Source organism: Hypanus sabinus, chromosome 2 (assembly GCF_030144855.1).
Source record: "Hypanus sabinus isolate sHypSab1 chromosome 2, sHypSab1.hap1, whole genome shotgun sequence".
Lineage (NCBI taxonomy): Eukaryota > Metazoa > Chordata > Chondrichthyes > Myliobatiformes > Dasyatidae > Hypanus > Hypanus sabinus.
The window spans coordinates 140,459,747-140,476,941 of NC_082707.1; the positions used below are offsets into that span (position 1 = coordinate 140,459,747).

General features: G+C 40.2%; 1 protein-coding gene across 4 annotated transcripts in view; it reads right to left on the minus strand.

Annotated features, from left to right (window-relative positions):
- Nucleotides 1-17,195, minus strand: part of stxbp6 (syntaxin binding protein 6 (amisyn)) — a 340,603-nt gene that overhangs the window by 301,187 nt on the left and 22,221 nt on the right. For 2 of the 4 annotated variants that reach the window (XM_059956015.1, XM_059956026.1), the window contains exons 2-3: nucleotides 14,057-14,113; nucleotides 5,871-6,062 (exon numbers count right to left, since the gene is read on the minus strand). In XM_059956015.1, the coding sequence (XP_059811998.1) occupies nucleotides 5,871-6,062; nucleotides 14,057-14,093 (229 nt within the window). In that variant the 5' untranslated portion in view covers nucleotides 14,094-14,113. Of the gene's footprint in view, nucleotides 1-5,870; nucleotides 6,063-14,056; nucleotides 14,114-17,195 lie in introns of those variants that run through there. The other 2 variants (XM_059956035.1, XM_059956006.1) reach the window with 2 other exon arrangements.

The window sequence follows — 17,195 nt, forward strand, 5'->3', positions numbered from 1 at the left end:
GTCAGGGGGCAGAGGTAAGTGTAGCTATTAATTAGGAAAAGGTGTTTGGGATGCTGAAAGGTCTGAAGGTAGACAAGTTATCTGCACCAGATGGACTATACCTCAGGGTTCTAAAAAAGATAGCTGAAGAGATTGTGGAGAGACATTTGTAATAAACTTAAATCACTAGATTCTGAAGTGATTCCGGAGGACTGGAAAACTACAAATGTCACTCCACTCTTTATGAAAGGAAGGGAGGCAAAAGAAAGAAAATTATATGCCAATTAGTCTGACTTCAGTGGTTGGGAAGATGTTGGAGTCCATTAGTAAGGATGAAATTTCAGGGTTCTTGATAAAGTAGACCAAAGTCAGCATGCCTTCCTCAAGGCAAAATCTTACCTGACAAATCTGTTGAAACTCTTTGAGGAATCAACAGACAGGATAGACAAAAGACACTCAGTGGGTGTTGTTTTCTTAGATTCTCTGAATGCCTTTGACATGGTGCTGCACAAAAGACTGTTTAACAAGGTAACAGCTCATGGTATTACTGGAACAATAGATAGCATGAATTGAAGATTGACTGACTGGAATGAGGCAGAGTGAGAATAAAGAGGGTTTATTCTGGATGACCTCTGATGACAAATTGTAATCCATACGGTTTGGTATTGGGACTGTTTCTTCTCACATTATATATCAATGATTTGGATGATGGAATTGATAGCATATTAGGCAAATCTGCAGACAATTCAAAGATACGTGGAGGGCAGTTAGTGTTGAGGAAGCAAGTAGTCTGTAGAAGGATTTAGCGGCAGATGGAATATAGTGTAGCGAAGTGTAAGGTCATGCACTTTGGTAGAAGAAATAAAGGCATGCATGGATAATTTGTTTAAAAAATAGGGAGAAAATTTTTAAAAAAACAGGTGCAAAGGGACTTGGGAGTCCTTGTGCAGGATTTCCTATTAGTTCATTTGCAGGTTGAGTTGGTGGCAAGGAAGGCAGATGAAATGTTAGTATTCATTGGAAGAGGACTAGAAAAGAAGAGCAAGAATGTGATGTGGAGACTTAATAAGGCATCGGTCAAACTACACTTGGAACTTGTGAGTAGTTCTGGGCCCCTTTTCTAAAAGAGGTACTGGCTTTGAAGAGGATCCAGAGAAGGATCACAGGAATAAAAGGGTTAACAAATGAAGGGCATTTGGAAGCTCTGAACATGTACTTGCTGGTGTTTAGAAGAATGAGCGGGGATATCACTGAAACTTATTGAATATTGAAAGGCCTAGATAGGGTGGGGTTGGAGTAAGTTTCCTGTAGTGGTTGCAAAGGACCTAGAACTCAGCCTCAGAATAGAGGAACGTCCATTTAGAATAGACGAGGAAGAATCTCTTTAGCTAGGGGGTGGTGAATCTGTGGAATTTATTGTCATGGATGGTTGTGAAGGCCAAGTCATTGAAAACATTTAAAGTGTAAGTTAGTCAGGATGTCAAAGATTATGAAAAGGCAAAAGAATGGCAAAAAGGCAAAAGAATCAGAGGTATAATAAATCAGCCATGATGGAATGACAAAGCAGACTCATTTGTCAAGTGACTTAATTCTGCTCCTATGTATTATGACTTATGGATTAAATTGTTATCTGAAAATTCACATTCCAAATGTCAAACTCCATTTAAAAAGGTAAATCTAGGATCTACAAACGAATTAAACTACCAGGGCTAAGGAAACAGACAAAAATACGGAACAAAATTAACTGGCATTCAATTTGGACAAAGGCAAATCACATTCGATTAACTTCGTCATATTCTTTTCAAAGACTGGAGAGAATTTGTGAGGTTAGTCCAAATTTGAAGTTTCATAACTTACACTATAAACTTGCCAGCAAAATTACAGCCCAAGGCTAAAAGTGTCGGTGACAGAATCAATACAAAGTTGTTTAAATCATTGAATAGAAGCATATTATTGCTTTTCAAGTTGAGTTATCTGGTACTTGCCATAGTCAATATTAGGATCATTCCCTTCTGATGCAAGTTCATATCCTGGAGATGGTTAGACTCTCAAAGGATCCAGATTATACAAAACTGGGAAAAATAATGCATAAAAGAAGAAAAAGTAAAATATCAGGACCGGGACAAACTAGTAAAATGGAAGGTATGTGACTAAGGAAATTTACTATAGAGAAGTGAAGTCATATTTTGGTGAAAGAGGGCAGGACAACAAAAATACCATAAATTTATTAGGAATATAGTAAGAATTAGGGCAGACAAATGTGCACAAATCTTCAAACATGGCAAGTTTACACCAGAAATCAAGCTGACATCTGAAAGCAATTATGTACAATTGAGGGAGCAGAATTAATCATTTAAGGTCATCGTTTATTTGTGCAAGAATAGAAGGGTATACTCTCTCACTCTCACACTAAAAGTCAAGACATATCCTAACTATTAGAAAAGTACAATTTAATAATTTAGGCCTTGTGCTCTACTCTCTCTCTATTCATGACTGTGTGGATAGGCATAGCTCAAATGTCAGCTATAAATTTGCCAATGACACCTGTTGCCGGCAGAATCCCAGATGGCGACAAGGCATACAGGAGTGAGATAGATTTCCTGGTTGAGGGCTGTCATGTCATGGAAATGATAATGGAGAAACACAAATCTGGGGAAGAGTATAAGATTATCTCAAATGCAGTGACATAGCTCGGAGCTCAGCACATCCCATCACAAAAAAAGTGGAAAAAAATATGAAACCGTCGACTGACTGGTCAGGCCACCTTTGCCAGAGAAGAATGGCACTTCTAAGAGAGGCTACTGTTATAACAACCCTTCAATCTAAATGAGCTGCAGAAATCAATGGCTGCAAGTGGAGATGAAGTTCATGGCTCTACAATCTCTAAGGCCTTGCCAAAAATGGGTGTTTATGGAAGAGTGGCAAGGAAGCAGCCCTGGCTAAAAAAAAACATGCCCTTGCCTGGAAAGCTTCTCTTGGAAGATACTGTAAAGTTTTGGAAGGTTGTTTTGTGGTTGATACTACTGTGAAACTTCCTGGCCTCAAAACCAAGCAGTATGTGTGGCATAAAAGTAATACTGCATACCAGGCAGGTAACACCAACCCTTCTGTAAAGTATGGTGGGGATAGCATTATGCTATGGATATGCTCTTTAGCATCAGAGACTGGAAATCAGGTCAGGGTTGATGGGAAGATGAATGCTGCTAAATACAGAGAGACCCTGGATAAAAAGCCTTTGCCAGAAAGCTAAAACTGGGGAGGAAGTTAGTCTTTCAGCAGAACAATGACCCACAGCACCACTGAGTGGCTTCAAATGGAGAAAATTAATGTTGTTGAATGGCCCAGTTATCTCTGGCAAGACATCAAGATTGCTGCCACTACAGCTTCCCAACGAACCTGGGACAGCTTGAGCAATCTTGTAAGAGGAATGGGCATATCTTGCTTTGTCACTTTGTGCAAAGCTAATAGAGCGTTATCCAAAAGGACTACAGTTTGGAATAGCTGAGATGGTTCAACTATGTAATAATTAAAAGAGGATGAATACTTTTGAACTACTGACATTTCAAATTTTTAGTTTTTCCATGCTTTACACTGTACCCTGTTTTTGGGCTACTTTGAAAAAGGAGTACTGTATGTGATTCACAGATAAAAAGTCTGGTAAAATGATCAAAGTCCATGGTTATAATGCTCATTTATGTGAACAAAGGGTTGGGAGCTGAATATTTTTTCAAGTCACTGTATATGATCCTGAGATACATTTTCTTATGGGCATACACAGTAAAACCCAAGAAACAAAATAGAATCAATGAAAGGCCCATATCCAACAGGACAGACAAACAATATGTAAAAGACAACAAGCTGTGCAAATACAAAAGAGAAAAATAATAAGCAATAAATATCATGAATACAAGAAGAAGAGTCCTTGAAAGTGAGTCCATAGGTTGTAGGAATAGTTCAGTAATGGGGTGAGTGAAATTAAGGGAAGTTATCCCCTCTGGTTTAAGAGGGGATGGTTGAGGCGTATTAACTGTTCCTGAACCTGATGGTGTGGGCCTGATGCTCCTGTACTTTCTTCCTGATGGTAGCAATAAGAGTGCATGGCGTGGGTGGTGGGAGTCCTTGATGATGGATGCTGGAGGACTTTACTGGTGATGTACTGGGCTATTTCTACTACTTTGTTGGATTTTCCGTTCCAGGACATTAGTGTATCTATGTCAGGCCATGATGAGACCAGTCATACACTTTACACCACACATCTATAGAAGTTCAAAATTTTAGATGAGATGCTGAATCTTCACAAGCTTCTAAGGAAGTAGAGGTGGTGCTGTGCTTCCTTTGTAACTAGATTTATGTGCTGGGCCCAGGACAGGTCTTCTGAAATAACAACTGAGAAATTTAAAGTTGTTGACCTTCGGCACCTCTGACTTCTCTGATGAGGACTGGCTCATGGACCTCCAGTTTCCACCTCCTGAAGTCAACAACCAGCTCCTTGTTCTTGCTGACATTGAGTGAGAGGTTCTTAAACCATAAGACATAGGAGCAGAATTAGGCCATTTGGCCGATCGAGCCTGCTCCGCCATTCAATCACGGCTGATCTTTTTTTCCTCTTCCTCCATTTCCTGGCTTTCTCCTTGTAACCTTTGATGCCAAGTCCAATCAAGAACCTATCAAACTCTGCCTTAAATGCATCCAATGATCTGGCCTTCACAGCTGCACATGGCAACAAATTCCAGGAGTTCACCACTCTCTGGCTAAAGAAATTTCTCCGCATCTCTGTTCTGAATGGACACCCCTGTATCCTGAGGCTATGCCCTTTTGTTCTAGACTCTCCCACCACAGGAAACATCGGGAAATATCCTTTTCACATCTACTCCGTCTAGTCCTTTCAACATTCGAAAGATTTCAAAGAGATCCCCCCCCCACCCCCAGCCTTCTAAATTCCAGCAAGTACAGTTCCAGAGCCATCAAACATACCTCATATGATAATCCTTCAATTCCTGGAATCATCCTTGTGAACCTCCTCTGGACCCTTTCCAATGCCAGCACATCTCTTCTAATACGAGGAGACCAAAACTGTACACAATACTCAAGATGAAGCCTCATCAGTGCCTTATAAAGTTTTAGCATCACATCCCTGCTGTTGTACAGTAGTTTATATATTTGAGTGTAAATAACGTAGCATTAGTTGTCTATGGCTATTAAGAGCCAACTCAGTTTGGGACTAAGTGATACCCAAGATTAGATTAAGCTGCACCAAACAGTTGGCAAGATCACAGGCTTCCTTACACAAAGGATATTATAAACATTGTTCATTATAAATACTAGACAAATGTTAGTAATGAACTTTCTTTGCAACAGCCTAGAAGTGATTACATTTATTTATCTTTATTGTTTTCCATAACAACTTGAGATTGCAATCTCAAATTGCTAACTTCACACCACAGCACTAATACACATTCTCTCCTGCCCTTTAGTCATTTTCCTACACAATGAACCACATCATTATTAACCTAGATTTTCCTTGGTTTCAAACTGATCACAAGACAGTGTGTAAGAAAAGATAAACTTAAATCAATTCAAAGCAGTTTGGAGTACAGACAACACCCCATGAAGTATTTTTGTAATTGCAGAACCTTCATTCTAAAAATGCATACCAGTTCTTTTTATGAATATTCTTACAAGTCTTACAAGTTTTTCAGACTAACTGCACAACATAACACTAGTTTAACCCCTTTTGCTTTCTCCCTAGTTGAAGATAAATGAATGAGTTTTGCCCATCTAATTTTATTTGAATCTACACCACTTCATCTCTTCAGTAGTTGATGACATATAATTAAGTAATCAGATAGATGTCAATGAAGGAAGCAAAACAACTGTTACATTAACTTTACCTGACAGGCAGATGTAGGTCAAATATTCCCCCTGACCTCCTGTTGCAAGAAATGGAATCTTTTTTTTGGTTCTTCGTTTGACCTGGACGGCCGCAAGCATTCTCTCATCATGTGGAGCAAAAATCTCCTTGCTGATAGCAGATTTGGCACTCATCGTGGAAAGGGAGAAGGGAAAGCAGCTTACTTTTGAATCTAAAAAAATAAAACAATACACATTTCAGTTCTCTGTACTACTTGATTAGATGTGATTTACTTTTAATAAAGTTATTATAATATAGCCAAGACAAGTTTTTTTTTAAAAGTTCATATCTTACACAAACTAGAATTATCTTAGAAAATCAAAACATCTTCAGTATAGAGCCTTCACCAAAAATACTGACCCTTGAGATCAACAGGGAATAAAAGTACTTGCAAGCACATAGTTCAGAAAAAAAAAACTCTGCACAATTAAACTCTGGAAAGGATTAAGAAAGAGCAACAGACTCCAATTAAATCTCAGAGTCTGGCAGCACATTGGCTGATTGAGACCAAAACTGTAATATAGCGTCACATATTATTTAACAGCATTATGGACTATTAGTAACTTGTTAACTACACCCCCACCCCCTCCCCCGCTAAAATACTACTATCCAGAGACAATATCTCGTTCGAGCTTGGAGATGAGGGTGTTGCCACTGAGCCATCAAGTGGTTATGGATCAGGCCCCAAGCCAGAATTGGATAGTTTATCATTGTTGATGTACGCTATGCTGTGTTTTGGATGTGGAGCTGAGCTCAGCTCCATCGGATCCTCTTAGTAAATGCAAGGCTATTTGAAGTGCCCTCAAGAAAACTCATCCATTGTTCAAAATCCAAACTGTACCAAATACAACCAAATAAAGGGATTCAACTTACGGAATGGATTGAGAAGTTTTCTAAACAAAACATCCAGATCCCAAACAGAAGATTTATCAGATTAACTGAAAACAACGCCTGGTCCGATCCTGAGTCATTCAGAAATTAACGTATTAACTGAAGCAGCAAGGATGCGAGGTATAATATCTAAAATAAGATTTGCAGATTGTACTTAGATCCTACAAGACTAACATTTTTTTTTTCCCTGGCACTGAGTATATTGAATCATATTATTCCATTAGAAAGAATTGTAAGCTCTTGGACCTGAAAGAATTACTGTAAGTCTACAACGTAATTTGAATAAAGATTGATAACAACTTTGAAGGGAAGAACAAACATGCTCAAGGAAAGGAAACTGTTCATGCCAGATAACATGAGAGCCAAAAGTGAGCATCTGAGCAATAGAAAAGAAAGGGCTTCAGGAGGTTTGTCTCATATAACCACGTGCAGCATCAGAGAGACTGAAAAACCAAAGTGGCAGATGAAGGAGTTGAAAGGTCAGCAGACTCTAGGTGGAAATCCGATCAGGTAATGGGCATAGAGAAATTAGGCTATATGAGATGGGAACAATGAGCTTGGTCACTAGAATATGCAGTAAATGCATTGTAATGCAGTGAAAATACAAGGGCAAAGGCTACAGTGGGGGAAAAATTTATATCTGAATCAATAGGAGAAAGTGTAGCTGTTTCAAAATATTGAAAACCAGTCCAATTGGAGGAGAAAAAAATGATCCATTTTCTAAATTGTATCACAAGACATCAAATCCTCTTTCAAAGAAAGGGGTTTCCTTTCCTCCACCACTGATATTGTCCTCACCCACATCTCCTCTATTTCCCTGGCATCCACACTCACCCAATCTTCCTGTCACCTTAACAGGGATAGAGTTCCTTTTATCCTCACCTACCATTACATGACCCTCCACATCCAACACATCATTCTCCACAACTTCAGCCATCTTCAACCACCAAATATAGCGTCACCACTCCCCACCACCATCTCCCCACTTTCCTTGGAGATCGCTCCCTCCACAATTCATTTGTCTGTTTGGACCTCTACATTAATCTCTGCAAGTGACAGAAATGCAGTACCTGCCTATTCAGGGCCCTAAACAGCCCTTCCAGGTGAGACCACACTTCACCTGTGAATCAATTGGGGTTTATTGCACTTGGTGCTCCCAAAGTGGCCTTCTCTATATTGGAAAGACTTGTTATAAATTGGCAGACTGCTTCATCGAGCACATCCACTCCATCTGCCAAAAGTGGAAATTCCAGGTGGCCAACCACTTTAACTCCTACTCCAACATGCCAATCTATGGCGTCCTCCTTTACCACAATACGCCACTCTCAGAGTGGAGGAGCAACACCTTATATTCTGTCCAGGTAGTCTCCAACCTGATGGCATGAACATTGATTACTCCTCCTGTTTATTCACCTCCCCCTTTTATCCTCTTCTATTCCCCACTTTTGCCTCTTACCTCTTCTCACCTGACTATCACCTCCCCCCGCTGCCCCTCTTGCTTCCCTTTCTCCATGATCTATTCTCCTCTCCTATCAGATTTCTTCTTCTCCAGCCCTTTACATTTCCCAACCACATATCTTCAACTGTCACCTTCTAGCAAGTTCTCCTTCCCCTCCACCCACCTCTTTTGTGTATTTTTCACTCCATTTCCAGTCCTGAAGAAAAGTCTTGGCCTGAAATGTCTACTGATTATTCATTTCCATACATACTGCCTGACCTGTTGAATTCCTCCAGCATTTTTGTGTGTTCCTCTGGATGTGGTGGATGTTATCTTTAATGCCAAAAGGCTCACAGTTTTCTCTCAAAAGACACTGGTGCTCCTTACATTCACCACTTTCTGCCTAAAAAAATTCCTGCTTACCTCTGTTCTAAAAGATCACCCTACATTTTTCAGGCTATGCCCTCTAGTTGTGGATACCTCCACAAAGGAAACATCCTCTCCATCCTATCTAGTCCTTTCATCACTCAGTAGGTTTCAATGAGATCCCCCCTCCCCACATTCTTCTAGACTCCAGTGAGTACAGGCCCAAAGCTGAAAAATGTTCTTCATATGTTAACCCCTTCATTCTCAGAATCATCTTTGTGAACCTCCTCTGTACTCTCTCCAATGACAGCACATCCTTTCTGAGATATGGGGCCTAAAACCATTGACAATACTCCAAGAGTGGCTTGACTAGTGCGTTATAAAGGCTCAGCATTATCTCCTTGCTTTTATATTTGATTCCCCTTGAAATAAATGCCAACATTGCAATTGCCTTCTTTACCACTAACTCAACCTGTAATTTAACCTTCTGGGAATCTTGCACGAGGACTCTTAAGTCCATGTGCACCTCTGATGTTTGAACCTCCTCCCCATTTAGATAATAGTCCACACTATTGTTCCTTTTACCAAAATGCATTATCATATATTTTCCAACATTGTATTCCATCTGCAACTTTTTTGCCCATTCTTTCAATTTGTCCAAGTTGTGCTGCAAACACATTGCCTCTTCACCAGTACCTATCCCTCCACCTATCTTTGCATCATCTACAAACTTTGCCTCAAGGCCATCAATTCAATTATCCAAATCATTGACAAACAATGTGAAAAGTAGTGGTCTATAAGGAACACCACTAGTCACCAGCAACCAACCAGGAAAGACCTTTTATTCCCACTCACCGCCTCCTGCCTGTCAGTCATTCTGCTATCCATGCCAGCATCTTTCCTGTAATACCAAAGGATTTTGTCGTTAGCAACCTCATGAGCGTCACCTTATCAAATGCCTTCTGAAAATCCACGTAAACAGCACCTACTGACTCTTCTTTGTCCACCCTGCTTGTTACTTCCTCGAAGAACTCTAATAGATTAGTCAGGCAACATTTCTCTTTACAGAAACCATGCTGACTTTGACTTATTTTATCCTTAGTCCCCAAGTACCCCCAAACCTCATCCTTAATAATTGACGCCAAAACTTTCCCAACCACTGAAGATAGGTTAACTGGCCTATAATTTTCTTTCTTTTGCCTTCTTCCTGTCTTAAAAGAGTGGAGTGACATTTGCAATCTTCCAGTTCTCCGGGACCATGCCAGAATCAAGTGATTTTTGAAAGATCATGACCAATGCATCCATTATCTCTTCGGCAACCTCTCTCAGGACTCTGGGATGTAGTCCATCTGGTCTAGGTGACTTAACCACCTTAAGACCTTTGAGTTTGCCAAGCACTTTTTCCCTTTATAATAACAATGGCACTCACTCCTGCTCCCTCACACTCTGGTAAACTGTTCGTGTCTTCCACATGAAGACTGATGCAAAGTACCCATTAAATTCATCTGCCATTTCTTTGTTTCTCCATTACTACATCATCAGCATCATTTTCCAGTGGTCCAATATCCAACTCTCAAGTCCCATTTTCTCTTCATATAATTGAAAAAAAATTTAGTGTCCTGCTTTATATTATTAGCTAGTTTGCCCTCATTTCATCTTTTTGCTTCTTATAGCTTTTTTAGTTGCCTTTTGTTGGATTGTAAAAACTTCCCAATCATCAAACTTCCCACTCAATTTTGCTACCTTATATGCCACTTCCTTGGCTTTTAAGCAGTCCTTAACTTCCTTTGTCAGCCATGGTTGCCCACCCCTGCCATTTGAGAACAACTTCTTCTGTGGGTCATATCTATACTGTGCCTTGTGAGCTATTCCCAGAAACGTCAACCATCTCTACTCTGCCATCACCCCCATCAGCATCCTCCTCCAATCCACCCTGGGAAAGCTCCTCTCTCATGCCACCACAATTCCCTTTATTCCATTATAATAGATACATGTGCGTTATGCTTCTCCCTCTCAAAATGCAGTACAAATTCAATCATATTGTGGTCACTGCCTCCAAAGGGTTCCTTTACATTAAGCTCCCTAATAAGATCTGGGTTATTACAAGCCATCCAATCTAAAATTGCTCCCTCCATGATTCCAGTGTCCATTAGTCCCTCACCACTAATCTCTCTACTGGCACATATCCCTGCAAGCAACCCAAGAGCTTCACCTGCCCATTCACCTACTCCCGCACCTCCATTTAAGGTCCCGAACAGTCCTTTCAGGTGAGGCAAAACATTACGTGTGAATCTGCTGGGGTTGTCTATTGTGTCTGCTGCTCTTGACGTGGCCTCCTCTACATTGGTGAGACCCATCATAAATTGGGGGACTGCTTTGTCAATCACTTCTGCCATAAGCAGAACTTCCCGGTGGCCAAACATTTTAATTCCCATTCACATTCCAACAGATCGTTCCATAGCCTCCTCTTGTGCCAAGATGAGTAACTCCTTATATTCCATCCAGGTGGCCTCCAACCTTATGGCATGCATATCGATTTCTCTTGCCAGTAATTTTTTCCACTCCTTCTTGCCTCTTCTTCTCTTCCCCACTATGGCCTTTTACCTCTTCTCACCTGTCTTTCATTTCCCCTCCTCCTGCCTTTTTCCTGTGGTCCACTTTCCTATCAGATTCCTTCTTTTCCAGCTCTTTACCCTTTCCATCCTCTTGGTTTCACCTATCGCCTTCTCCTCCCCGCCCCCCTTTTATTCTGGCGTCTTCCCTCTTCTATTTGGGTCTTGGAGAAGGGTCTCAGTCTGAAATGATGACTGTTTATTCATTTCTATAGATTCTGCCTGACCTGCTGATTTCCTCCAGCATACTATGTGTGTCGATCAGGTACTCATAGGTGAGACACAATAGGGCTGCTAAAGGGAAATAATGTTTAACCAGGAATAAGTGTCCAGGACAGCTTTTGTGAATACCAACAGAAAAAAAATACAGGACTGGGTTTAGCCAAGGTATTCCCACCAGTAAAATACCTGCAGAGTTACTATACCATTCTAAGTCTCATTGCTTCATCGTCCTCAATGTGGGCCAAATTAGAATATGAAGCAAGAAAGGAACTTTTCTCACATGCAATCATTTCCATCCACTATAGAGAAAAGGTACTGGTAATATCTTATTCAAAGCACAATGCAGTAAGCCCTTATAGCTTAAATCTTTGACAAGACTTTTTGTCAACTCTCGCAATGCCATCAATTGAAGCATCAAACTCATAATTCTCCTTCTGAACTCTTTTTTTATATTGAGGGTTATCTCAATCAAAGCTGAGATGAAAAATTTGTTCAAACTAGAATTCTAATCCTCCAATGAATGACATCACTAATTCAAGGCTATAAATTTATCCCCAACAGCTATTTCATGCCAAAAGCTATTTACATGTTCATTTCATTATTTTAAAATTATATTTCCACAGGTACACATCAAGTTGTCTGAAGGTTAGTTCTGCCAACACAGAAGCTGAATTAAATCAGCTTAAGGACACAAAGTAAGGACATAGTTGTTCAAAGTGAAGCACATTTGTGCCAAAATTAGTTTTGATTCTAAGAAAACCTGTTGATAATGCAAGACTGGTATTTTAAGTGTTCAGTGGTGTAGTGTTACACAAGAATTTCAGTGCTTGCCAAAGGGAAAGTGGAATTCAGATTCTGTGTTAATTACAAAATTATGCAAACGTAAACAGACGTCCCTGCCATCCAAATTAAGAATCCAATACATACAGTAGTGCCACTCTCTCCCAACTACAGTATCTTAATTGCTGATTTTCTCTCAAATAAAAGGTCAGCAGAAACTATTGTTCTACCCATCAAACCCAATTCAACAAGATCATGGCTGATCTTCAGTTTCAGCTCCACATTCATGTGCTTTCACTTTATGTCCAAACATCTCTCTCCATTATGTTTTGTAATTCTAAAACATAAAAACTTTATTAATATATACACAAAGATATATTCATACACACACACAGTATACTGCATAATGTGAGTATTATATAGACATCCACAGCATAGTAAGTTTTAAGTTGTGGCTGTGAAAATTATCTCAGATTCTAGAACCTCCTCCATGGTGGTTTTAAGGAGTTGACTCTGACTGCAGGAAGTGGTTCTCACAGCTCTGGGCACCTTATCCTTCTCTCAGCTTTTCCCTCTCGATCTACTTCGATCCTTGCGTCTCTCACGAATCCCGCTCACGCAATCTTTCTCATGTTCCCTCTCTCTTTCATGTCTTTCTCTTTTTCCTTTTTTCTTCTTTCTAGGATAGGCAATGTGATCTTGGGGAAGCGCATTTAGTTCATGGTGTATTCTCTTATAAATCTCTCTATTGTTCCCTTTACGATTTAATCTCTACTCTTGATTTCATCATCCACAACAACTAACAGATCCTCTGTTTTTGTATCTCTATTGACTCTTTTCCTTTTGGCCTTCCATTCATCCAGCTGGGCATTGGCCTTTGCCTCTACTTTTACAAGCAGCTTTGTCTCACACTTGAAGTTCATGTGATAACCTTAATGCACACAGATATTCACAAAAGCCAAATGCTTGCAACTTTCTTGAAGCTCTTGAAATCTCTTCCAGCCTAAAACCAAGCCACATTTTGCAAGTGGTGATTAACATATCAGAAAATTTCTCAGATGTGTTGCCTGCAAGCCTGTTGTAGTTGGACCACTGCTTGTGTCATTTTCATGATTCCTCTGAGCAGCAGTCCTTCTTGGTGCAGTTCATACCCAAATGCTGTAGGACCTGGATAATATCCAGGCTTGGGCTGACTGGCAAGTAACAATCAAGCCACATAAGTGCTAGCAATGACCATCTCCAACAAGAGAAGGATCTAACCATCAGCCCTTGACATTCAGTGTCAACACCATCACTGCATCCCCTAATATCAACATCCTGGGGTTACCAATGACAAGAAACTGAACTGGTCTAGCCATATAAACACTGTGGCTACCAGACTAAGTCAAAGGCTAGGAATCCTGCAGCATGTAACTCACCTCCTGACTGCCCAAAGCCTATCCACCAACTACAAGGCTCAGGTCAAGAGCGTAATGTAATACTCATCTGAATGAGTACAGCTCCATCAACACTCAAGAAGCTAGACACCATCCAGTACAAGCCAGCCAACTGAATTGGTACTCCTTCCACAAGCATCCAATTCTTCCACCATCGACAAACAGTTGCGGCAGTACGTACTATCTCCAAGATGAACTACAATAACACACCAAAGTTCCTAAAGCACCACCTTCCAGACCCATGACTACTACCATCAAGAAGAACAAGAACAGCAGGTACCTGGGAACACCACCATTTGGAAATCCCCCTCCGTCACTCACCATCTTGACTTGGAAACAAATCGCCATCCCTTTCATCATCGTAGGGTCAAAAAAAAAAATCATGGGATTCCCTCCCTAACAGCACCATGGATGTACCTACATGTCAGGGACTGCAGTGGTTCAAGAAGGCAGCTCATCACTAGCTCCTCAAGGGCATCTAGGAGCAAGCAATAAATGATGGTTTAGCTAGTGATGTCCACATCCTGTAAATAAATAAAAATTTTAAACAAAAATCCTTTACAACCAGATGCACAGTTGTTGACACAAACACTTGTTTGTCTTCTGTTGAGCAACGGTTCATGGTGTACAGCATGGCGACAGCTATGGCATCATCCAGTACCTTTCTTAATTTGCTTTTAGTTGACTCTGTAAGGGAATTGGCATGCAAATTGGTGGACAGATTTACAATCAAGTTGAAGTCGGCTTAGCCACTCATGTCCCTACAATGCTGGACCTCCAAACTTTGCTTCATACAAGCCAAATGTGGCTTTGTTGGCTGTTGGTATTTCACTGCTACAAATGCCATTCCCACAGGAATGATCTTTTCTCCAGTATAAATTCTTAGCTGGATATCTCCGGGCTTCAGTTTAGTATCTTTGAAATGCTGTTCAAACTCATTTGGCAGAATGACTGAAACAGCCAAGCCAGCGTCGAATTCCATTTTAATTAATTTTCCATTCACTCCTGGTGCAAGCCATATTGCTTGTCTCATTAATTTTCACATTGTAAATCTCAAGGCTACTCCAGTCCCGTGTCTTACTTTGAAGTATTTTCAGCAAGTTTCACCTTTAAATCTGCATTGGCTGGTGTACGGGAGCCCATGCCACAACAGTAACACAATTTGCTTAGCCAGGACTTTTTTTTTTTAGACATTGCACTTTTGTTCATGTTCATCTTAATTCCTGACTGAAACTTAATTGTGTCTTTGTCTGCTGTTTCCACTGATAGAGCTATCTCAACTGCTCTTTCAAATGCCAGGCATTTCTGAATGCTTATTTGTAAGATCCCACAAACTAACCGATCTCCCAGTGTATCACTAAACCCAGTGCTCGGACAACTTCTTCAATTCAGCCATATACACTGAAATGGACTCCTTTCTTTTGATTCTGCAATCAACTATGGTTTCAACTTTAAATGTTCCTGCATTGCTTTCACAATATCAACAAAGCTCGTTTCTGCTGGCTTGGTTGGACTGGTTAGATTTCTAAGCAAACTATGTCCCTTTAAACCCAATGTGCTCAGCAAAACTGAAACATGCTTCTAATCAGCTATTCGATTTGCTTTAAAATAAAGCACAATTTTCTTAGTACATCCAAGTTATCTGTTGTGTAATCAAATGAGTCAATCTTCTCACGTAACCAGCCATTTCTGCCTTTTTTAAGAATGATCTTCAGCCAGTACTCAATGTTTGCAAACCTGTAAATAATTCAATTTTCTGCCTTTTTTTTTTAAAAAAAAGTGGGATCATCTTTCCTTTTTAGGGTTAGGGTTTAAAACTGCTTACCTCTCTCCACTTCTGATCCCTCTATGAGGATTGGTATGTGCTCCTTTGTCTTGCCCTTCCAGAAATCCAAAATCAGCTCTTTCATCTTACTGAGGTTGAATGCCACTTGCTGCGGCACTAGTTGGCATATCTCACTCCTGTACACCCTCTCGTCACCACCTGAGATTCTACCAACAATGGTTGTATCATCAGCAAATTTATAGATGGTTTTAGAGCTATGCCTAGCCACACAGTCATTTGTATAGAGAGAGTAGAGCAGTGGGCTAAGCACATACCCATGAGATATACTAGTGTTGATCACCAACGAAGAGGAGATATCACCAATCCACACAGATTCTGGTTTTCCAGTTAGGAAGTTGATGATCCAATTACAGAGGGAGGTACAGAGGCCCAGGTTCTGTAGCTTATCAATCAGGATTGTGGGAATGATGGTGTTAAGTGCTGAGCTATGGTCGATGAACAGCATCCTGACATAGGTGTCTGTATTATCTAGATGGTCCAAGGCCGTATGAAGAGCCATTGAGATTGCATCTGTCGGTGACCTATCGTGGTGATGGGCAAATTGCAGTGGGTCCAGGTCCTTGCTGAGGCAGGAGTTTAGTCTAGTCACAACCAACCTCTTAAAGCATTTCATCACTGTAGATGTGAGTACTACCAGGCAACAGTCATTTAGGCAGCTCACATTGTTCTTAGGAACCCATATAATTGTTGCCTTTCTGAAGCAAGTGGGAACTTCTGCCCGTAAAAGTGAGAGGTTGAATATGTCCTTGAATATTCCACCAATTGGTTGGCACAAGTTTTCAGGATGCTTAATCAAACAATTTATTTACAATATTACTCAAATATTACTGAAATATTAAATACACAACATCCATCATAAATGAATTTAACAACCAAGCATTCTATAAGACAAAGCACTGTAAGAATTCACAACTCTCCACATGAAATTCCACTTACTATTAGTCCAAAATGATTGAACCCTTATTCTGAGGGTGCAATCCCTGGTTTAACACTTTCCAGCAATGGACAGCCTTACATTCTGAGGGCATAGCCTCAGAATAGAAGGACATCCCTTTAGAACAGAGCTGAGGAGGAATATCTTTAGCCAGAGGGTGATGAATCTGTGGAATTCATTGATATGAATGAGTGTGGACGCCAGGTCATTGGATATATTTAAAGTGGATGTTGATATGTTTGATTAGTAGGGGTGTCAAAGGCTATGGGGAAATGGAAGAATGGGGTTGAGTGGAGATAATAAATCAGCCATAATGGAATAACACAAGACTCAGCTGGCCAAGTAGCATAATTCTGCACTGTCTAATGGGAAAATTATACCCACACGTAAAGCATAAGAATTTGATGTTTCAGCTGCATCATTTCTTATTTGCATTTGCTTCTAAGAATATAGCCAGATAACCCCCTCTTGCCAAACTCAGTCCTATCAACCTTCACTACAACACCCTTTTCAATTGTAAAGATATTCCAATGAAGAGAAATAAACCCTACACTACGACTTGTCAAATCTAACAACCCAATCTCTTTCTGACAATGGCAAGTCTCCCATTTACTTCCTCCTCAATGTTATTACTTTTCCAGTAACAGTTTTCCATTCCACTTTTCTACCAAATTCTGCTGACTATTCTATTTCAATTCTAGGTCCTCTTGGTCTATCAGCCATTCTTGTTGATCCTTAACTGAGGATTAATTTATGATTAACTTTTGATGTGATAGCTTT